A 23,998-nucleotide genomic window follows, 5' to 3' on the forward strand; every position below is an offset into this window, starting at 1 on the left:
GTAAGAACCTACTTGAATGTTCAGCACACTTAAGTGGATGCTCAGGAAAATGTATCAGGTATCTGCCCACTACTGACTGTGAAAAAGCCAGGTACTGCTAAGGTGGCCTGGCAGTCCCAAGTGAAAGAAAGTCATGGTCTCTTTGTAGAAGAGGTCTCAGGTTTGGAGGTCTGCAGAGGCCACAGTAGTTAGATGCATCACTCACAGGAGGCTCGCTCTCCGTTGTTCCTGGTGTTTATGTCCCCTTTGCTCTGGCGCCCTTTTGTTCCTGTTACTTCCTCCATGCGGTAAATTTCAGAAACACACAGCTTGGGATTGAAAGCAAAGTACATCTTCCCTGACTTGATGGTCAGGTTGCGGTGGTTCCAGTCCCACAGCTGCTGCAAGTTCTGGTTGTCCAGGACATAAAAGGAATAGTTTCTAGAAGCACAAAAAAAATCTGCATTAACGATCCTCTGTACCAACAGTGACAAAGATCCTCTCTGCTGCATGCGTGGCCCCATACCACATTTCCTTTCCCAGCAAGACAGTTGCTTCATGGGGCTATGTAAGAGTAGCTAGTCAATGTGAACATAGACAAAAGGATGAGTCAAGGACAACATACGGAAACCAATAGGATACTAATTAATTTTATGACCCCTTTTACCAACATATAAAGCTTCTCACATCAGAGGATGCTCCTAGAATCATTCCCTAGATGTGCCTTTGGTTATTTTTCTCAGAGCCAGGTACGTACAATGCCCCTAAAATCAGTCCACAGAGAACAGACATGCTCTGCTACTCAACCGGAACAGCTTACACATTTGCAGCAAAGTCTGCCATTATCCTAGGGAGTAAATCCTACTCGTGCCCAATCAGCAGTGTGTAATGGGTTGGGAGACAGCCTGGTTGCTCCCTCCTCCACACCTGTCTTTCACTACAAGAAGCCCTCATTTCAGTCTCTGGAGGTATGGGGGGAAGAGAGACATCCCAATAGGTGGTTTCCCGGGGATTTCCCATCAGGGTACCAGGATTCAGTGTCTAGTACAGTGTTTTTTTCAAGTTTGGTATGCACAAAACTTGTTTTCAGTGTTCTTCACCTCCACAGTTTCTGATACAGAGGTCTAGGATACTGGATTACTAACAGGTGATGCTGACACCTGGACTCAGAAAACTCCTGTTCTAACAGAGGCTGAGCTCCAGCAAAGTCCTGGAGACCCAGAGTCTACCAAGCTGGGTGTGGCTCCTTCTCCACTGCTCAACTATCCCCTAGGGGGAAGACATGGGCACCGCTAGAGGGGAGATAGCTATCTATGGCGACCAGGTATCAGGAGGAACCCATCTTGGGGAGGTGAGAGTACGAGAGCTCTGTTTGAGCATCTGCAGAAGGAACAGCTGAGCCCATTGTGTTGAGCGAGGGTTCTGCTCTCCATGGACCTCAAGTCCTTCTTTTAACCTCTTTGCTTTCCCTGCCTCAGTTTCTTTCTGGGATCCTTTCGACACAAAGGTATTTCTACGACCCACTCACAGACCCAATAAACAAATGTACAAAGAAGCAAGCTTCCCTGTAGAGCCAGTACAAAAGAGAACCCCCAAGCCTTGCTCTGTCCTGGAGGCTGTGTCCACCAGGTACCTTCTGCACCACTGAGGGCCTTCATTCCACTCAAACCAGGACCTCTAGCCAGCTGTCCCACACTCAGTCTGACCTTCCTTATAGAATGAGGCACAAGTTATAGCAGCAGTGCTGATAAGCATCCCTGGACACTTCCTTGAGATCTCATAAGGGAGCTCAGAGATAAAGACCCAGGACCATAAAAGTCATTATTTTACTGCATTGTAAGCCACAGGCAGGTTCCTTATATTAGAGCACTATTTATGTACTTTGACTCTTAGGACAAGGGATATAACAGGTGACGTCTGAGCTCCCTATTGGCTTTAAGAGTCCTTGTGGGGGCCAGTGAGGCTGCTAAGCAGGTAAAGGCGCTTATAGCACAAGCATGGTGACCTGAGTTTGATTCTTTGAACTATACAAAAGTGGAAGAGGAGAAACGACTCCACAAGGTTGACCTCCATATACATGTCATCCTCACATCATACACACACACACACACACACACATACACACACACACACACACACACACACATTTCTTTTAAAAAGAAAAAAAAAAAAGAATCCTCATGTCTAGAGGGTCAGAGCTGAAGTGAAATCTGCCCTGCTAGCCTGCAGCCCAGGACCTCCTCAAGCACCATGCCCTCGGTGCACACAGGCTGCAGTGGGGATCAGTCTGTGTAGGGCCTCAGTGAGTCAGCAAATAATCCAATGATAGTGCCTGTGAGGCCAAGCCAGGCACCTCATAAGTCCATCTGAAGGCCTCTGGCTATCAGCAACAAAAACATTTGCAAGCCAGCAATGTTTTCCTTGCAGTAAGAGCTCTCTCCCTAACATATCTGTACCTTAGAAAAGGAACCTAAGACATTGCTCAAAGGAATTCAGATTGCAATACAAGACTACATGTCCTGGGGAGGTCAAAGCTGCCATCCTTGGGGGCCCATCTATGCCCACTCTTACTAATGGTCAGGGGTGGTCAGGAGAGCCACACAACTCAAGGAAAGGTACGAAGGTGGAAATGGGTTGGTCCTATCACAAGTCTATCCTAGCTCATGGAATATTTCTATATGAAGACTACAGTACCAATGCTAACCCCAATGGTCTGGCTGCTCCCAGGTCTGTCTCCTGTGGGTGAAGCCTCCAGGTCAGATGTAAGGGCCAATTAATCAGGTCAAACTCCCATCTCCATCGAGGCCAAGGCCTCTTTTAGTGTACTAATTTCACTACAGGAAACAGAACTGCATCAGAATACTTCTGAATAAAACATTCTTTTCCTCAGGGAGGAAGCATGAATTACAAACCAGGAATTTGACAAATGAATGACAGGCACATTGAAGTGCCGGTATTTGATTAATCACTTTGAAAAGCAAGATTATCTTTTTACAGTAAACACAAATATTTTAACAATGTTGAGGAGGCTGGAGTCAGAATACCAATATCAATAAAACACAGGCATTGTAGAGCCTGAGGAAGGTAAAAAATAAAAAACCCTCATCAAAATAATAATCAAGCCCTTCATGAGCTGCCTGACAGTACTGCACTTGCTTTCCGAACTCCAGCTTGGGGGCTTGCTTCTCCCCAAATCCTTCTATGATTAGGTGAGTATTAAGAGATGATCCCTGGTGGAGATCTGTCTATGTACTTTCTAAATACTAATATGCTTAAAATTTTATGTTTTCTAAAGGAAACGACTAGGTAGGAAAATTGCGCAGCAAATGTGATTTCACAAATTGTTTCTAAGCGCACTGACTTTACATTCAGAGAATGTTTTTTTGTTTTTTTGTTTTTTTAATTGAGCTATTTATTTTTTCTTTAGCTCCCATAGGCGGTATGATGCTTAGGGTTTTATTGATACTGGAATCTAGGCTCTTAGCTTTCTCAATGTTGGGAGAAAAAGTTCTTTTTCTTCTTCTTGAGTGAGTTCAATCTGTAGACCAACTGGGGGTAGCTGGTTCCTCAAGGGCACTGCCATGTCACTAGCACTTAGATGACATCACCAGCGTGCAAGCCCATACTCGGCCATGATTTGTGGTGATCACTTCAAGGCCAGTGCCACCACCTCCCTTCTGCAGACAAGAGAGAAGCAAAGAGAGGCACAAGTGCTACAAAGCTGAGTGGCACCCACAAGACAGCAGCAACAGGGTGCTGAGCATTCCATGTGGGAACCCATCTGGCCTAAGCATCCTCTCCTCTGCTTATGTGGGGCCAGCTCTGGGTGGTTCATGTGGCTTCTCTAAGGCTGCAGCTTTTCTGCTGCACATGGAAGGTATCTTTCCTGTTCTCTTCCGGCCCCGAGGCTGATTGGAAGAATTGGATGAGCTAAATATGAAAGGATACTGTGAGCTTTGAATCACTTCACAAAGGTGTGGGATGACCTATGCTCCTCTCTGAAGTGTCAAAGTCCCCAGAACAAAGTCACAGAGAACAGGCAAGTCCTGCACTTTGACACATGGGGCTGAGACTGAGGACTCCAGCCTACACAGGTATAAAGAGATATTCCCCCCTTTCAAGGTCTTGCTGATATATTGAAAGATCTGCAAATACACAACCAATAATTCCTGCTGATTTCTGCAAGGACACACTCCTGCCTGCTGACAGCTGTCTCTAGAGGGCATCAGAACCCAGCACACAGAAGCTGCCCTAGCACAGCCATCATGGCAGCGCTCAACCCATCTACAGATCACTGGCTCACGTCACATTACATCTCCCAAGTCCAATGTCATGCCATACATACAGGCTCAGGGAGTGTGGAAATATATGTCTAGGTGGAACCAAGCACCACACAGATCCTCAGAAAATACTTCCTCTTTGTGTTTTTTTTTAAAGTCTTTAAAAAAATTATTTAATAACCATATAATTAGAAGAAGCATTTCATGACATTAGCATTGACATATTCAATAACAATTTCCAGAGCTAAGATGCATCTGTTTCAAGATTGGCTGTAAATTTTTAGGTTTACAGTTGAATTAATACAGTTATACAATATTGTATAACATAAAATTAAATGATGTTTTAACCTTTAAAAAAGATTGTGGAGTGTTTTCTTTTAAAAAGTAGCTTTGTTGAAGTATAATTTATCATCTAAAATTTTACCCATTGTAAATGTATAACTCCATCAGTTTCAGTAAGTTTTTACTGATGTCCAACTATCACCACTATTCAGATTCAAAACAGTCTCCCTTCCACCCAGCCAGCTCCACTCTCTGTCCACCCATTTACTGACGAATCCTTGGGTTACATCCAGTGGGCAATTGGGGGGAGTGTATCATGAATAATGCTGCTGTGAATAATCACATATAAGACTTGCATTTGTGTGTATCTCTAAACTAAATACTAGGTAGAACCTAGAATCGCCATATGATTGAGTATGTACATTTTACAAGTTCCAGGTAAGTGCTAAAGTGCAATCATGTTACTGCCTAGCCTCAGGGCTGTAAGAAGGCATCACAAGCACTTTGAGTATTGCAAAGTCAAGTGGAAGAGACACAAGCAGAGATGCCTATACGTACCTATGAATCCCAATTCTTACACTCTGCCAACTTCCTGTATTTTTGTTCTTTTCAAGACAATAATCTCCCACAGTACCAAAGAACTTGAAGTTTTAACTTATTTGGTCTGATCACATTAGAAAACAAAGCTGTCCAAATAAGAGAATTTTCCAGATAATAAAAATATTTGCTCTTTTATTCAAGGACTTTTGCAAATAGCAACCCCCCAAAACAAAATCTTGACTTTCCTTCCTTCTTTCCTCTCTCTACCACCCCCTCGTGTGTGTGTGTGTGTGTGTGTGTGTGTGTGTGTGTGTGTGCAAGCTTTGCTAGAGATCAACTCTGGGGACTCAATATTCATACATATTAGGCAAGTGCTGTATCACTGAACCACACTACTACCCATGATGAAACACTTTTCTTTCTTTCATGTGTGTTATATCTGTGCACATACGTAGAAGTGTGTGGGTGTGCATATACATGTGCACACATGTGAAAACCAGAGCAGGATGTTGAGTGTCTTACTCTGCTGCTCTCTACCATATTGTCTTGAGGCAGGCTCTCTCACTGAATCTGAAGCCTGATATTTTGGTTGGAGCTGGCTAGTGAGTTCTTGGAATCTGTTTCAGCCTACCCCAATGCTGGGGTTACAGGTACCTTTAGCCATGCCCAGCTTCTTATGTGGATGCTGGGGATTCAAACTCAAACCTTCAAGCAAATATTCTTACTCACTGAGCCAGCTCCCCAACCCCTCTAGGTTTTCTTAAATATCTAATTTTGGGAGTCTAGAGATGTACAATACTGCAGAATGAGTGATGGCTGAGACTTTCCTGCTGTTGCCTGAGTCCCATTCTGCCTCTGCCCACCCTGCTCTCTGTTCTGGTGGGATTCTGCCTCATCTGTCTCTATCCTAGGAATCAGCTTACAGAAATGGCTTACAATGACTATGACAGGTTAAGTAGGCTCAGGAAGAGATCTCAGAAACTACACTTTGGTCAAAACACCTATACTCCCGCCAGCTGCTCAGGATGCTATTTGAGAAGGACCACAGTGACATCTTGGACAGCCATTGTGGAATGTTCTCCTTTCCATCAAAACAACAAGCTGCAGAACTCTCATCTTCCAGAACTATTAAATGCAAACCTTTATTTTGTTCTCACTGGTTCAAGAAATAGATTCCTTCAGGGTAGTAGTGTAACAAGTTAAAAAAAAAAAATCAAAGTGCTCTGGGGACATACGTATTACAGGGACAAAGTGGCCATTTCCAATCTTTGCATGTGCTGGAAGTAAGTAGAAATATTGAGAAAAGTACTTATGCTTGAATCTTCACACTCTTAGCCAAGTTTTCTGATTGATTTGAGGTGAGGTGCAACCTGGTGAGGTGCAGCAAGACTTCCTAAAAGCCCCTCCTCCATAGCTGTAATGAACTACAAAGTTTGAGAAACCCTGGGGAGAAAATTATCCTGGCTTAAACCAACAGCACCCTGAAATTAAATGTCAGACAGTGCTGCTTAATGCGCCTCTCCCCAAAAGCCCTGAGTGTGTTCCAGGGCTTATCCAAATGACAACGTCCACACTTGGGTGCAACAATACCTTACGTAATTCTAGTACCACCTACCTTGTCAGTATTATTTGCCAGACAGGTCCCAGGATGCCCCAACATGTTTTCGTTCTTATCCCCTTCCCAGTTGCTGCCCCCATGCTTTCTACTTCTGGAAACCCTTCAAGGCCATCTCAACTGCCACGTCTTCTTAGAAGCCTGTCTGACCTTCTCCACCAGATTTGTCTTTTTGGTGCCCAGGGCACATTCTTTTCTTTTCCTGTAGCATTCTGCAAGTTATACTTTGTACTGCTGATATTCATCTGCTTATCATACCCTTTCTTTCCCTCCTCTCTGGCTTTTCCCACCTTGCAGAAGTTAAGCGAACTGGTGAAGGAATTGAGCCTAACTCTATTCCAGCCTAACTAAGGAGAAACAAAGACATGAGTTTTTGCTATGGGTGGCCTGAAACAAACACAGTGCAAACTGAGAGGTAAAAGCAGGTAGGAGGAAACAACTGTTAAGGAGGCTGAGAGCCTTAGACAAAGAGCTAGCCTCCCAGAACCAGCCCCCCAGGCTGGGCAAAGCTCAGGTCTCATGTGTCTTCCCCTCCTTTCTTAAAAGCCAACAGCAGTGCAGGCTCTGAGCTTCCAGGGAAGCCTCCCAAACACAAGCACCCTTACAAAGACCAGGCGGATACTGTAGATGTTATGCGAGTTTCAGACAATTAGAAATATACCATAAATATCCTTGAAAATAAAAAACAAGCCTTCAATTTTCAGCTACATTTAAGTGCATGACACTTTTAGTTAACCCATAGCAAAAAGGCAATCTTACCATGTAATAATCCCTAATAAAAATAATTAAGGCCTCCTCTCTGCTTTCTCCTCTATGTCTATCACTTGGCTCAAGCTGGGCAAGAAGAGAAAAAAAAAAAAGCATATCCTTAAGCAACCAGCAAATCTGACAGCTACCAATCTGCCAAAGAAAAAGTGCTTACTGATTCCAGGGATTCCAGAATACAGATCTATTTGGGGGTGGTGGTGGATAATGAAACGAAAATGTTTTGCGATTCATTTTAAAATTTAATACAATAAGCAATGACCACAGCCTCACATGGGCAGAGTCCTGGGTGCCACAGTAGTAACTGAGACACTTCGGGGCTGGTGCCATAGCATCTGCTTTGGGTTTACAAGCAAGGAGGAAGGCATCTTTCTGAAGGCTCAGTGTTCACACTGGGAAAACAGCACTCTTTTCAAGGATGGAATGAGCAGCAACTTTTAGCTATATCAGACGATGGAATTTTAAAAATTCAAGACCGAGTAAGGGTTAGTCTGAGAACACTGGGAAGCTATAAAGAAACCCACAGGATACAACCTTATTCAGCCACATTGGCACGACGGTCCTTCCTTGAACTGTTCCACTGCTTCCTTCCTAAGTTATTTTCTTAAAGGAACTGATTGCTCAGTTGATGATTTTTGTTTGCTTTAAATTTCAAAACATTAACTTAAACCTAGGCAGGAGTCATAGTGAATGTAAAAAGGACCCCGCAAAGGCACACGCAGGCCAGAGGCAGGAGAGAAGCCGTGTGTTGCAGTATGTATTAAGTATCAGCTTATCCTCTGCTGAGAAGGTTGTTTTAAAACCTCTTACAAAGAGTATCTGTGCAGAAGGCAAAATTTCTGTCAAATGCATAAATCCTGTTAGTCAATCAACAAGTTCTATGAGGTATCATCATAATAAAATGAATTGTTCAGACTTTGCCAAGTATCTTGAGTTCCTCTATTTTAAAAAGGGTGATAGCAGGGCTGGGGAGATGGTTCACTGGAAAGTGCTTGCTGTACAGCATAAGGACCCAAATTCCATCTCCAGAAGTCACATAACATGCCTGCAATCTCAGGAGAAGTGGAAACTTGGCCTTATTGGTCAGCCAGTCTACCAAATCCGTGAGCTCCAGAATCAGTGAGAGACTGTTACAAACAATAAGGTAGAAAGGGATTGAGGAAGATACCTTATGTCACTTCTGTCTACCCACCACAAGTGCACACACAAACACACGTGAGCCACAGGATGGTTTTTACAAAGTAATTCTCTAAGGCATGTAAGGGTCAGGTAAATAACAACTGCACTGGGAGGTAAGCACTTTATACTGACTACTGTCACTCTTGGCAGGAAAGGTCTGCAGGAATAACCCTAGTTGCTATCTCAGTGGTCACAGATAGACATGCATCCCCTCACTGATGATGCCATAGGAACGAATACTGGCAGTGTCCTAAGAGTGGCAAATCATGGCTGCACACAGGACTCTATGCAGGGAGGTGGGTTACCACCCAGGAAGCAGGGGCAAGCCTGGGGTTCCTTCTTTCTTCTATTTAACAAGAAGTGCTCTTACTTGGGTTACATTGTTTTAGAAGCATAGTACTTGGGCTGGTGAGATGGTTCTGTGAGTAAGGCAGCTGTTGCCAGCCTGAAGACCAGAGTTTGATCTCGTGGACCCACATGATGGAAGGACTGACCCCAAGAAGTTATCCTTTGACTTTCACATACATCTCTAACCCAACACATAATAAATAAATTGAAAAAATGAAAAGAAGTATGCTATTTTTGGAATGTAGAACATTTACCCTTCCAGTTGCTCCTCTCCTAAGATCATGCGGAGGTTTTTCAGAAAGGACAAAGACACCAGGGCGTGGGAATGGCGGATCTTCACATAGCCCGTCACCACCTCGATGAGCCCCATGAAATTCTCCAGTTCTGAGGCGATGTTATCTACACAAAAAGGAGTTTTGTGTCACTGAGTGCCCTTCTGTTATCAGGTGACATATTGTATTTAGGCTCATACAAACAGGTGTGGAGGAAAGTTCAGCTGCAGGTCTTGTTTTGGGATAGCTCAGAGAGACACCTAGTATCCTGGCATAGGACCAATCATCCCTGTCACACACTTACCTAGAGGGTTCGTTGGGCTGATGTGTGAAGTATGGGGAGGATAGCTAGGATTAGGATTGATAGAATTAGGGCCTAGCCTTGACTGTCCATGGCCTTGACTGAGACAAGGCCTTTGAGGCAGGGGACAGCACACTTCTAGAAATTTCAAGTTCCCAAGCTGGTTAACAGAATGTGAACTCATAATACCAGGCTGCCAATTAGCTTCAGCTGACAAATTGAGGCAGCATCTTTTAATATGCTCTGTCAACAGACAGATAGTATTGCCTCCATAGCACTGGACAAATGTTTTCCTAGGCTCATTAGAAGCTGCCTTGGCTGTACTTGGGGTTTCTAAGATACAGGATCTGTATTTAAAGAGTCCGTCTTACTAAGGCTGGAGGAAAACATACTTTAATGTTATCAATGATAGGTGCAGGTAGTTGTTTTATCTATTTTTCCCCACTTGAGACAAGGTCTCATGTAGCCCAGGATGGCTTTGAACTATGCAGCAGAAGATGATCTTGAACTCCTGATCTTCCTACCTCATCTCCTAAGCCACCACACATGGCCTGCAAGTAAGTGAAAAACATCATTCATTTCTTTATCTTGTAAGTTTTCTATAATGCTCACAAATTACTTTTGTAACTAGGAAAGAGCTGGAGAAAGTTACTAATATAAGAGGTCACAGAAACAGTGAATTTCCTTTCATCTTGTTTAGCCTACCTTCTTTCATATAGTAAATAAAAAAACACAGACTTCAGCTTGACTTGTGTTAAAATTATAAGAAAGATTATAATGAATTAGATGTGGTTCATGGAATAGGATTCTACTGCATATGTTTTATGAAGAGTTTACTTAGTGAGAGGGTCTACTTTGATTTGATACAAAAAAGAAAAAAAAAAAGAAGGCCTTACATTTAAAGTTTTCTAAGAGAAATTAAAGGGAAATTCAATCTGAAAAAAGAAAGGTTTTTTTGTAACTGATTCTGTGTTTGCTGTTTGTGGTAGTGGGGGTTGAACTTAGGACCTTAGTGAGCGCTAGGCAAGTACTCTGCCACTGAGCAACATCCTCAGCCCTTTTTTCACTTCTTTTTTAAAAACATATTTTATTTATTGTTTTAATTTTATGTGTATGAGTATATTGCCTGCATGCATGTGAGTGCACCCATGTCATGCCATGCCACAGAGGTCAGAAGAGGGCTTTGGATTCCCCTGGAACTGGGGTTAAGGATGGTTCGTAGCCTCCATGTGGGTGCTGGGAATCGAACCCAGGTCCTCTGCAAGAGCAGTCAGTGCTCTTAACCGCTGAGCCACCTTTCCAGCCCCTCTTTCTACTTTTTATTTTGAGACTGTTTCATCAAATTGTGCGGACCTGTCTGGAACTCACTGTTAGCCTGTGCAGGCATTCTTCCTGCTTCAACCTCCTGAGCTGGGATGACAAGCTTAAACTACTAGGTATGGCTTTGTATGTTTTAAGAATAAAATCATGAATTTTAAATGTAAGGCAACAAGCACACCTCTCAGTTAAGGTTTGGGAACCTCATCTCTTCAAAGAGATGCCCCATCATCATGAGGTCAACTGATTCCTGTGTTAGACAGGGATGGGATGGCACCTTTGCACTACCACGCATGAAGATGCAATTCCTTCTTAGATAACATTTCTCCACCGATTTAATTAGTAGGCTACATTTTTAAACTCCAGTATTGGAGATTTTAAAGAAAGTTTATGCATTTTAAGAGGTATATCCTAGACACGAGTAAATTGAAGATACATTAATAAATCTTGTATAAGCAAAAAGAACACAACTTTATAAGCACAAGAGTGAGGTGTTCTTGTTGAGGGGAACAGGGTTAATTACATGGTAGAACTGAAAAGGGTAGGTAATGAAAAATAAGAGCTGTTTAAAAAAAAATCTGTAAACAAACAACTCTCCAAAGCAAAAACTTGTCTCTGCTATATGTAAGCCATAATAATAAAATCTACTCTTTTAACACATGCTAAGGGAAAGGAAATTCACAAAATAGATCAGCCATTTTGCCTTCAGGCAATTAAAATTTTTATTCCTCTAAAGATTTACCAATAAAAATCAAAATAAATAAAATTTCTTCTGGAGAGCTCCTGCCAATACTATTCTAGCTTATAAAACTACCAGTATCTCAACCAAGTGGTGAGAACTGCAGGCACCATATCTAGAAGCTTGACAATCAAAGACTGGAAGAGAAGGGACAGTGGGGCTATGCTCGTGGGAAATACTTTAACTGAAAAATTCTGAAGCAAGTGACCAGGCACACTGTCTACTGCAAAGAGAATCTGCAGGGCTCAGACTGAAGCTTTAGGCATGGGCAATACATTGCCGTATCTTTTTGGCTCTCAGAAATAAACCGAGGTATCAATCATTCTTAGGGCTTAATAGAATCTGAACATAGTATATTCTCCCCCTTTGCTCAGTCTCTTCAATACAGGCAAGTAAGGAGCTAGATAGATAGATTGCTCAGTGGTCAAGAGCACCGGCTGCTCTTGCAGAGAGGACTTGGGCTGGGTTTCCAGCCCTTATATGGGGGCTAACAATCATCTGTAATGGCAGGTCCAAGAAATCCAACGCCCCCTCTGGCCTCCAAGGGCATTTGCACATGGGTATACTTACACACATGCAGGTAAAACTTATTCAAATAAAATAAAAAATAAAAAATAAAGGCAAATAACCCAAACACTCTAGCTGTAAAAATGTGTGAATACAACCACAGCTGGAGCGAGTTGAGTCATGGGTCTGATCCATCAGTGTCTGCTGGGGTTTGTGTATGTCAGAACAGGCCTCTCCTATGTAAGATATAACAGAAAGATGAGGGATGATCCTCTTTACAGGAATAAATTCTGTGCTAATGGCTCAAACACAGACTGCCTTTCAATCTGTTTTTTATCTTTCAGGAAACTCAAAGGAGAGACGTCATGCATGAGGCTTACACACCGCATTGTTTTTCTAAGCCCTTATTTTGGTTGTGACTCAGGAACAGGGTCAGGAAAAGTATCAACACAAGTAAACCAAGAGAGCCAGCTATTTATCCAGTGGGGTGAAATACTTACTGCCTCGCCGGATATTAATAAGCAAATTGCCCTTCAAGATGGTACATCCTTGGAGCATTTGAGCAGAAGTAACTGAATCGATGGTTTTTGTTTTCTTTTCTTCATCACCACAGACCTTGGGGCAAGGGCCTTCACAGGGGATGCAGTACATGCTGTTGAAGATAAACACAAGATTGAGTTTACTTCCTTGCATTAAAAAAATATAAGGATAAGGCTTTCTGGTTGTTATTACAGTGTGCATTTCATGAACCAGCCATTCTGAAGCATCCAATGGTCACATGACATTTCATCCACAGACCCACCAGGGCAAGCTGCTCAAGTTGCAACCACAAGGGGACAGCACCTACAGAGGAAAAGCATGTTGCTTGTTTCTAGACAAAATACGTGATCTGTGCAGGAAGCATGTGGGTATCATAGGCTGGTAACTGAGGAGCCAGCTGGTTTTATGTGGGAGACACAGGCTCCCAGAAAGGAGCTCTGGAAGCTCTGAAAGAATGGAGCTGCTCTCTGATGTGACCCTTGCCTGCACACAGGGAGGTGGGAGAGCTGGCAGGGGCAGTAAGGGGACAGCAGGGTCTTTGCCAATAACAGGAGTCTAATTCCTCAAGTCAATGCCCTGGTAGAGTCCAGGAAGGAATTCCAAAAGACACATGGCACAGCACAGATCCATTATTTTCTTTCTACAGCACAACTGAAATTATTTTTTGACAGTGTTTTGCAGAAACTTTTAAATTGATCCAAATGTTGTTTGTGCTGCATGTGCAGTAACAGCCAGGAACTTCCATTGCTTTAAAATGAGTTCCTATTTCAAATGCTAACCCGAGTGTGCCAAAAACCGCCAGGAAAGCCAGGGACAGGAAAGATAGGTGGTCTTCCTGCTTACCTGCCATTATTTAGGGGATAATAGAGAAACAGTGAATCCAGGGCTAAACCTTCCAGGATCTGTAACTGTGTAGAGAAGCAGGGTCAAGGGGCAGGTCCATTTCCAAATAAGACCAATGACCCAACCTCCAGGTAGGGTGTGTGTGTGTGTGTGTGTGTGTGTGTGTGTGTGTGTGTGTAATGGGACGGGATTCTAAGGAGGCATTATATTCGAATTATTGTTCTTGAATGACTTTCTGAAAATGTTATGAAGAGCACGGTAAATGGTAAAATTATAGTTGTTTCTCAACTAAAGTCCTCTATCCTCCCCCAAAATATTAGATGCAGGGTTTTTTTTGTATGTTCATTTGTTTGCTTGTTTGTTTAAACACCTACAGGTAACTAGTACTTTTCTTCCATCTCCCTAATTTCTCTTGGGCCAACAGTCAAGGTTTTCAAACAATCCTGAAGGAATGGGACCTACACAAAGAGTTGGGGTCCACTTTCTCATACGACCACATTCAGTATTTTAATTTCTAGCCCGGGGAGGGGTTTCCTTCCTGAACTTTCCTTTTGCTGTGCTTTTAAAAATTTAACTAAATATTATATAAAACCTGACCCTCCCTTTAAAAAAAACTTCTTTCTTTGGAATAATTACAGATGAACGTACATTTTCAAAGAAAGTGCAGAGTGCCCATGTACCCTTCTCCCAGCTTCCCCAGGGGTTTTACATTTTACATAATGACAATACAGTGATTAAAACAGGAAACCAACCCTGACATGTGTAGAGACCTGTGTCATCTCACCATTTGTGTAGACAGACCTGTGAATTCCCCACTGCAATCAACAGCACACAGTCCTTCCTTGTGCTACCCATTTGTTGCTACCTAGACTTCAGTACCCCAACTCCTGGTAGCTGATAAATGGCTCTCTACCTTCAATCAGACATAAATGGAATCATAAAGTATATGACTTTTGAGACTAGTATACTTCACGTAGTACAATATTCTTGAAATTCAACCTTTCTTTTTATTGCTGAGCAATATTCCATGATGTGGAACACCATTCACTTTATAACTGAGTTGTTCTCATTTCCTGACTATTACAAATAAAACTCTGTGAATATTTCTAAATGGACATAAATTTTCATTTTTTGAGATAAATGTTCAGGGTCACCATGGCTGGGTTGTAAGGTAAAACTATGTTTAGTTTTTGTTCCCATCTTTTATTCAAATAGAAAAAATTTAAATATTTAAATTTAATATTCTATTTATTATTTTTATTTTGGTGTATGAATGTATTGCTTGAATGTATGTAAGTGCACTGTGTTGTGCAATGTCCAAGGAAGTCAGAAGAAGTAAGAACAGACATTGTTAGTCCCCATGTGAGTGCTGGGAACTGAACCTGGGTCCGCTGCAAGAGCAGTCAATGCCCTTAACCGCTGAGCCATCTTTCCAGCCCCATCAAATAGAAAATTTTGATAAACACACACCTCTTTGTTACAATGTCTAGGAATCATTTAGCACCTAGAAATGTTTTCATAAGGAAGTGTTCTGATTATATATTTATAGGTTAAGCTTCCTCAAATTTACTCATATAGAAAAAGCATAAACAGTATTTTTAAATATTTATTTTTATTTTATGTGTATGAGTGTATTGCCTGCATGTATGTAAGTGCACTCCTGTTGTGCAATGCCTGAGCAGGTCAAAAGACGGCATCTGGAGTTATGGACGGTTGTTAGCTGCCACGTGGGTGCTGGGAATCGAACCTGGGCCCTTTGCAAGAGCAGCCAGTAAGTGTTCTTAACCACTGAGTCATCTCGCCAGCTCCTAAACAGTATTTTAAAAAGTACTTTAAAGTAAGTGTTAAAAAGGCTTAGAGAGGGACACTTATTGTTTGATGGTGTTTTATTTTAAAACGGACAAAGCAGACTGTAGTTTTGGACAGATTATGAGACTAGGCAGGAGAATACTGGCTCAGTTCTTTAGGAAAATGCTGCAGGGAAGCAGAACCATGTCCACCACTCTGGGTGCTGCAGAATGGCTGAAGGCCTTCAAGCAGGATATAAAATTAAACGTGCAGGTCAAAGATGATTCTACAGCAAGTTCATAGAGTAGTTCTCCCTCCCTTGCCCCTAGTCCCCGGAGGAAGGTGATGCCTGAACTATGGCTGAGCCTCTACAACTCTTGCCAGGCACTGGTCTGGGGCACAAGATGCATCTGATACAGCCCTTTTGTATCCCAAGACTACAACTGTTTGGGTTTAGAATGTCCTGAGAAGTCCATCCTGTAATTGCTTAGTTCCCAACTTGATGCTTCTGGGAGGTGGTAAAAGTCTGACAAGGTAGGGCTTACTGGGACCAGTCACTTGGAGCCCTTCTCTGCTCCCCCATCCCCCCACCTTCCTCTATGAAGTGAATGACCTGGCACCACCACGTGCTCCCAGCCATGATGTATTCCCCTGACATAAGCCTCAAAGGAACTGACCACGGACTAAAACCTCTGAAACTGTGCTTATACACTGATTACCCCAAGTATTTTGTTATAATAGCAGAAAGTTGACTAATAGAGACTGCGGATAAAACATGAATAAAATATGGCAGATTTATTTTGGTAGAATATATGTTATATACCTCTGCATCACTTGGCTTACTTAAGAACATTTATTTTTTTTTCTTTTTATTATTGTAATGGTTACAGAAATTTTAACAGGTCAAAAACTTGCTTTACATCTAACATTAACAAAGACAATTTATCTTTGATTTGATTTAGAAATCAGCTTACAGTAGGAACATCTTTGGAATACCCTTTAGTAAAGACTTGTCTAATGCATTTTATAGAAATTAACTGCAGCAAAATTTTATTTTTCAGACTATTTTGTACTTGCAGAACCATTTGCTTGCAATGCTGAGAATTGAGTCTAGGGCCTCCCACGTGCTGAGCATGCACTCTACCACTGAGTTGCATTCACAGGCTCCTAGCTCTATTTAGAGGAATTCAGAAATGCATGGGTGTTTAGTGTAGGAGACAGAGGATACCAACACAGAGCAACCTTCTCCAGAGTCCTTTGCTCTGCTTCAGGGGAGAGAACAGCATCCCATACCTCCGATTCTCCTTTGCCTCCAGAGCTACAGCATCTTGTTCCCAAAACATCAACCCAGGAGACATTTAAGGAAGTCTCTGTGACACACAGGAGAGTGCCACTTGTTCAGTCAGCAACTCCTCTGCATCCCAAGTGAAGTCTCAGAGCTCAGGAAGGAAAACCAAGGCCACAATGACAACTGAAGGTGGTGAAAGTGCAGGGTTTGAGAGGAGGGAGGAGCTGGCAGAAAACAGATTAGACTGCTAGAGCCCAGGCTTTCAGTGAGAGGCAGGAGGCCTGCCTATCTGCCTCAAGGGTGCTGACCAGGGCTCGTCTTTCCTCCCTCTTGCACCTCCCAAAGCTTTCACTGGGTTAGAGTAGCAAGCTGGGGAGGTGAATCTACAGCTATAGTGCCTGCCTCTCAGACATCAGCTTGGCAGGTGCACAGGGAGAGGGGAGCTCAGGACACTGGGGCAAGTAGGCTCTTAAACTGACAAACAAGAAACCACACATGCCAACCATGCCAATATTCTCGTAAGTAAAGCTCAGCCAAGTCCCCTACAACAAGACCCCTCTGGATGGTCATGCCCCCATGGAACACGTGGAAGAGTGCGCCTGTGGATGCCCAGGGATGGTGGCCACTAACCTCTGGGTGCTGTTGCGGATGAAGCCTGAGGGGCACTCCTGCATACACTCGCCGTCGTGGATAACGAAGCCATAGGAGTCAGTGCTCTCAGCACTCTGGATGTTGGCACAGAAATCTCGGTCCACACAGCGCCAGCCCTCAAACCTGTAGGTGCCAGGCGGGCAGGCAGGCACGCACACGCCTTTGTAGTAGTAGTGCCGGCAGGCCACGCAGGTTGTGTTGTCATCAGGTGTGTGGCAGCTGCCCAGGCATTCTGGGTGGCAGCACTCATTGTTCTCCGTGCATGCTCGCTTCCCACACACACTAGGGCACACTGTGGGGACAGAGAAGAGAGGGTGGTGAGATGAAGCAAGGATTGCACAGCATCCTCTGAGTCTGACCAGCTGCTTACTGGGTCATAAGCTGCCACCACTGGTCCCACAAGGTGCAGCAAAGACAACACAGGCACACCTTCTATGAGAGCCCCACTGACAAGCACTGTCCTTGCATCTGCATAGACAAAGGACATGATAGGCATCCCAAGCCCATTCTTTCTTATGAACTCCCGGTTTGCCCTGGGGTGAGTGGTTTCTAATAACCTTGATTGATCCCCTTTTCTCATTTGTAAAATGGAGAGGGGGTTGGACCCATTAGAAGGGAGCCTGATGGCACAGGTAAACATGGAGGGGCATAAACAATATGGGCCACTAGTATTTAAAAGGTATTATGTGCCGGGCATGGTGACCCACGCCTTTAATCCCAGCACTTGGGAGGTAGAGGCAGGTGGATCTCTGTGAGTTCAAGGCCAGCCTGGTCTACATAGTGAGTTCCAGGACAGCTGGGGCTACAGGGAGACCCTGTCTCAAAAAGACCAAAAAAAAAGGCATTATGCTCTCTGTATTTCAAATACAGCAGCCCTCATCTTATGTATAAAGAAGCCATCATTCCAAGACCCCAGTGGACGCCTGGAACCACACACAGAACAATGTGTATGTGTATGAAATATCGTTCATAGAACACACACGTGTGTATGTGTGTGAGACAAAGTTTAGGTGATAAATTAGGCATAATAAATGTGGTTTGACTCCCCCCCATGGACACAAATACTAGGTCCCTAGTTGGTGGCGCTATTTAGGAATGCTATGCATGCTATGGAACCTTCGGGAGGTAAAGCCTTGCTGAAGAAGTACTTGGAAAGGGGTGGGCTTTGAGGTTTTATAGCCTGGCCCCACTTCCTGTTCTCTCTGCTTCCTGTGTCTGGATGAAACGTGCTCTCTCTGCTTCATGACTGGTAGCTTCCCACTCCTATTGCCATACCTTCCCCACCATGATGGACTCTATCACTCCAGAACTCTAAGCCATAAGAAATCCTTTCTTCTCTAACATGCTTTTAGTCAGGATATTTTACTGCAGCAACAGAAAAGAAACTAATACAACATGAGGTTGGTCAATATTACTAATAAAGCACAGCAAATATAATATAGTAACATCAATGTGGTCTCTCTCTTCCAAGAGTCAAGACAGTATTTTAGACTGTGACTGTGGTTAAATGAAATTCCAGAAAAGGAAGTCAAGGGATAAGGGAAGACTACTACATACTCTTCACTGACAGCACACTAAAGGTATAGAACTGCTCATTTATTCTAAAAATGATTAAGCTACAAATGTAGGCATGGCAGTACCCTCAGCTTTACAAAAAGGCTTTGGAAATGCCTGTTTGCCTGTGCCTCCTCTAAGCTCCTCCCTGTTAAAGCTAAGCAAAAGGCCCATACAGTAACCACAGACCCACGGTTTACCTCCCAAATAGACAAGCAGCTTACATTTCTATAACAGCATCACAAGGAGTACATTGTGTGCACTGTGAGCCTTACTCACGAACAAAACACAAATCAATAAAGTATGAAATCTGCTTAGCATCATGTGTCCTACTTTTTATGTACTGTTGGAAAATAATACAAAACTATTTAAATATGTATATTTTAAGACGGCATCAATGAGTGAAGATTCTGGTTTTTTTTCTTCTAAAAATACATGCTAAAAGCAAAGTTCAGAGAGCACAGATAACATAAAGTGCAAGTCCATTTGCCCCCAAACAGCTCCTGTCAACGCTTTGCATAGTATTTTCCAGATACTTCCAGGCCTGTGCATGGACATATAAACACAAACATGTGTAAGAAAGAATCAAGTCACTCAGAAAGCTTGATACACTTGACTGTGGATCCCACAATCATTTTGCACTTCCACTGCACTGGATCGAGAGTTACACTTATTTTGTGAGCTATACCCTGTTCTAGCATCAGATCCACCCTCAAATTCCCAGGACATTACTGTTCATCCTTAATATTTCATTAGGATCAATTTCCAGAATAGCCCTTGCTGAGTCAGCCTGTCCTCTGAAAACTCACATCAGTGTATAAAGCTACTAGCTGCATTCAAGAATTCCTGTGTCATTGCAAGCAGACAAATTTACAAACAGGCTCAGAATTCAAATCAGCAGTGTTACCTAGTAAGAAAGCCAATGGGTTCTCATGACACTGTCAAGCTGAAATAATCTCACTTCCCCTCTGAAGTCATCCTTCTGCAAGAGCACTGGGATGCTTTTCACTATTTTCCTTCTCAGGCATTTGGGTGTTCAGCTGGGCATAATCTTATCCCCTTAGTTCCTGTATTTGCAAGCCTCTGCCATGGCTAGAAGTATGGCCGTATGTCTTAAGTTCTGCCCAGAGGGATAGCAAAAACATTTATTGGAACTTTCTGGAACACTCCTTGTCCACAAGCATTGGCATTGTATATGTTGATTTGGGGTTTTAAAACCATTAACAGGAATAAATCAATCCATCCTGAATTTATTTATCATTTGTCCCCTTAGTGAATATTTACTGGGTGTGTGCTGTACCTACGTGCCAGGCAAGTGAACATCCTGGTCAGTGACAGTCCTTGCCCTCAAGAAAGGAACATCACACTAGGGAAGTAGGGGAGAGTAGAGATACAAGGTGTTCTTCTGGCCTCGCATGCCAGGGAGGTTCCCAGAGGTGATGAGGCTGGCCCAGAAAACAGAAGGAAGAGGAGGAACATCAAGGACCCCCCACCTCCACCCTGAACTCACATGTAAATGCTGGCTGGGCAACTAGTCACTGATGTTCCTGCGAGTGGAAGGGGACAGTTCAGGGAGGCATTGAAGGCCTACCAATTGGTGGGCAGCAGATAATTGCTCAAGGTTTTAGGCAAGGGTCAGGTTTTCCTAACAGAAAGGCCACTGGGCTTTAGAGCAGTGGGGCAGAATGGACAGATGGATAGAAGATGACAAGTCAGGAGAGGAACCTTGTTGCTGATTATGCTGTCTCTGTGCAGCTCACACAGAATAACAGATCCACACAGTTCAGTAAAACTAGCTGCAGCCTCTCTGGCAGGGTGCATCCCAGCCATCCTCCATCACCATCTTTTGTGATTGGAGGAAGGGAAAACTGATTAGAAACTTCACAATTACCATCACAGATTATTTACTGGGACAAATTATCAACCTGTGGAGCCCCCTTTTCTTACATTAGGAAGAAAATGATGCATTTTTGTAGATAGTAAGATCAAATAGCTATGTAGTAGTAAAAGCCCAGGAACATTAAAAGTAGGGGAAAATATTCCTGTGTACTGGCTTGCGATCAGCTATACCCAAATGGAAATACTGCATTTTCCCAGGATGAGAAAGAAAAACAAATACATACTTGACATGGTACCTGTAAAATGCTTGGTATGTTGAGCCTCTGTTCCCTACAAATGATAGGAGCTACTTCCAAACCACGTTCAGTAACGTTTAAACATTGCCTTAAAGAAGGAGCTAGTGCTCTTCAGGGGACACCACATCAATGGGTTCCTTTACATGGACCGATGTCAACTGTAAAGAAACACACATATACTTGCTCTGCAGGGAGGGTAGATGACTTGCTTCTTAGAGGACAAACTCCAGAAGTCCGAGTAGCTCCAGGGAGAGAAGCGGGGCTCCTCCTGCCATGCACAGAGGATTCAGGGAGGTAGCAGGAGAGCGTGCGGACGCCTGAGATTTGAGAGTTCTGGAGCCAGCCCCAGAAGCCTGCTGTAAATTTTGTCTCATCTCGATGTATATAAATATTATTAGTGTTCAGGACTATTAAGGGATTTCTGGAAAAGCCCCGGGCAGTGTGTCTCGCCAGCAGATGGATGGCTGCTATACATGACTGCCAAAACTTAAAATTTAGTACAGTAACCAAATTTCCAACTACAGCACTGGGGGAAAGGAAGGGGACCTCTTTCCTGACTCTGGAGAAGGAGGAGCACACTGGGCACGATTAAAAGGCAGCTCAACTTAAAGGAGAGGAAAACAGAAGCTGCTGTAAACTAACCTACAGAGAAAAAGCAAATTGATTTTGCCCACGAGACCGTTCTAGTCCCTGGAATTCCTACAATGACGACAATAAAAACAAAAGCTTATCAAAATGGTTGGAAAAGCTAACCACATGTCCCACGTCAACCACTAGGAAGACTGGTTCAGGGTTGCTGTGCATAAGAAGGCACTGCATTTAAAAGTTCATTCTCTTCATTTCTTTAGGAGAGGAAAACAAACCATGCACGTCAACATTTACTTCCCCCTCTCCAGAGTCCTGTCCCATTTATTAAAGTATCCTTAACTTATTTTTACTTTTGCTAGTAAATTCTTTAATGATCATGATGGCTGAGAAACCTAAACAGTACAGGATATTAAAATCCTCTACTAGGAGGTAGAAGCTTCAACCCTAGAGGTCCATTGGCCACACAAGTTTTTACAATGCAAATGAGTTTAACCAATATAATCACTAAAGGATAGAACTGGCTGGTGGATGTTCAAATAAGGCAAAGCTCCTGAATCAGAACGTGGAGTGGCTTCGGGAACATCCCAGCTCTATGTGATGCACAATTGATCCACATGAGCAGACCTTTCCTGATGAGCATGGAAAATTGGGCATCAAGATCAACTGCTACACTAGCTATGCATTAAAATGATCAGGTCCTGAGAATCTTACATCCTCTTGCCTTGGCAGGAGCTGAACTGACTCTGAGTCTAAAGGACAGGAAGAAAAGAAAAGGGAGAGGAGGGATGGGAGAGGGTTCTATACATTTAATTGCTACTCAGGAGTCCCCGAGCTTAGTCACAAATCCACCCAAGGCTAACTGCACTCTCCTCCACAGAATGCTTGGCTCAGGTAAGCAAATGAGAAATGTTCCTTCTGAGCTTAGCAGCCAGGTCCTGTGCTAGATCCTGTAGACAGGTCCTGTGGGTTCAGGTGTGAGCCTGGGGAACCCCATGGGAATCTTGGAAGCTGCATGAAAAGGACCATGTGGGGTGCTTGCCAGGAAGGACTTTCAAGCTGACACCTAAAAGGTGAGTAGGAGCTAACAGGTGCTCTGGTGTTGTCAGAGCTCATGGAGAATCTGACTGTAGGAACCAGAGGCAATGTATACTGCAGGACAAAAGGACAGAAACATTAGACACAGAAGGTGGAATAGATTGCTGAACGCTGAAGCAGAAAGGCCTAAAGTGGCTTTTTAACCTACAAATGAGAGTTAGGAATACTCTTGAGAGGGGGTGCTGGTTGTAAGCAGGGAGTCAGATACCCAGAGGTTCATCTCAGAAGGCAGCCACGCCCTCCAGCAGCAACAGTGTCTCAGACCAATGTGTCAGTGGAAGAAATAGGTTCTGTGGGTTTGATACAGATCCTGAAGAATCTGGGGAAAGTGGTATTTTTTTCCCCCTTTGGAGAGGTAGAGTAAAATCAGTTTAGTCCAGGATGTGCTGTTTTTGTAGACACATCCAAGTGAAAATGATAGGCATGTTGGTTTTTAAATGTGTGTAATGTCTATATGGGAGGTGTATATGCATGTGTGTGTACTTGTTCACAAGCATGCAAAGACCAGAGGAGGGTGTGGGGTGTCTTGTTCTATCATTTCCCACTTGAAATAGGACCTCACTGGAACTAGGCCCCCAGCCAGAAAGTCCAACATCCTCTCGTTTCCACTTCCACAGTCATGAAGTCACAGGTATGTACATGGCCAATCCTAGCCTATTATGTGGGAGCTTGGGATTCAAACTCAGGTCCTCAAGCTTGTGCAGCAAGCTGTCCTGCTCACTGAGGCATCTCCTTGGTGCTCCATCCCCTACCCCTCCCACCCCAGCATGTGGTTTTATGGATGTAGCCAGAAGCAGTTCAGGTTGGAAATCCCATGGGGCAGGGTCAATAGGTGGAGGGATTGTGGTGGAGTGAAGTATGGCCTGAGGGTACCAGGGGACCCAGAAAAGAACCATAGGGCACACACTACCAGCTGCACTCAACAAAGTCTTTTGCTTCTTTAGAACGGTCTATCTCTTTCAAAGAAAGATATTTCAGTGGGTTTTTGGGTATTAACCTGTCAATCTTTGGTCCCATGTTTTCAACCCCTTTCTGCCAAGTCTAAGTAATGACAAGAATGTATTTGTGGAAATCTTGTCCATGTTATGCCTCCACTACATCATAATACATTAAGACTTTCTTGGACTTCCTATCTCCAATCACAAAAACTAAATGTCTTTCCTTTATAAAGTATCCAGAATCAGGTTTGTTGTTATAGTAACTGAAAGCAGACTAAGACAAGTATCAAGCAAAAGGAGTGGAAGAGAGAGGAGCAAGGTCTCTGAGACACTGAGAGAGTCGCATCCCAACTTATTAGTCTGAGGCTTCCCTAAGTCTGCAGTCTGGAAAATGCTTAGATATAGAAAGTAAAACTACATAGTTTCACACACACACACACACACACACACGCAT

At 43.3% G+C, this 23,998-nt stretch overlaps 1 protein-coding gene across 1 annotated transcript in view; it reads right to left on the bottom strand.

Annotated features, from left to right (window-relative positions):
- Positions 1-23,998, bottom strand: part of Igf1r (insulin like growth factor 1 receptor) — a 282,994-nt gene that overhangs the window by 49,335 nt on the left and 209,661 nt on the right. The window contains exons 3-6 of the mRNA XM_008852347.3: positions 17,214-17,526; positions 12,625-12,776; positions 9,243-9,387; positions 206-420 (exon numbers count right to left, since the gene is read on the bottom strand). Coding sequence (XP_008850569.1) covers positions 206-420; positions 9,243-9,387; positions 12,625-12,776; positions 17,214-17,526 — 825 coding nt within the window. The remainder of the gene's footprint in view (positions 1-205; positions 421-9,242; positions 9,388-12,624; positions 12,777-17,213; positions 17,527-23,998) is intronic.

The sequence above is a fragment of the Nannospalax galili genome, unplaced genomic scaffold (assembly GCF_000622305.1).
Source record: "Nannospalax galili isolate Female #2095 unplaced genomic scaffold, S.galili_v1.0 scaffold63, whole genome shotgun sequence".
In the NCBI taxonomy this organism is placed as follows: domain Eukaryota; kingdom Metazoa; phylum Chordata; class Mammalia; order Rodentia; family Spalacidae; genus Nannospalax; species Nannospalax galili.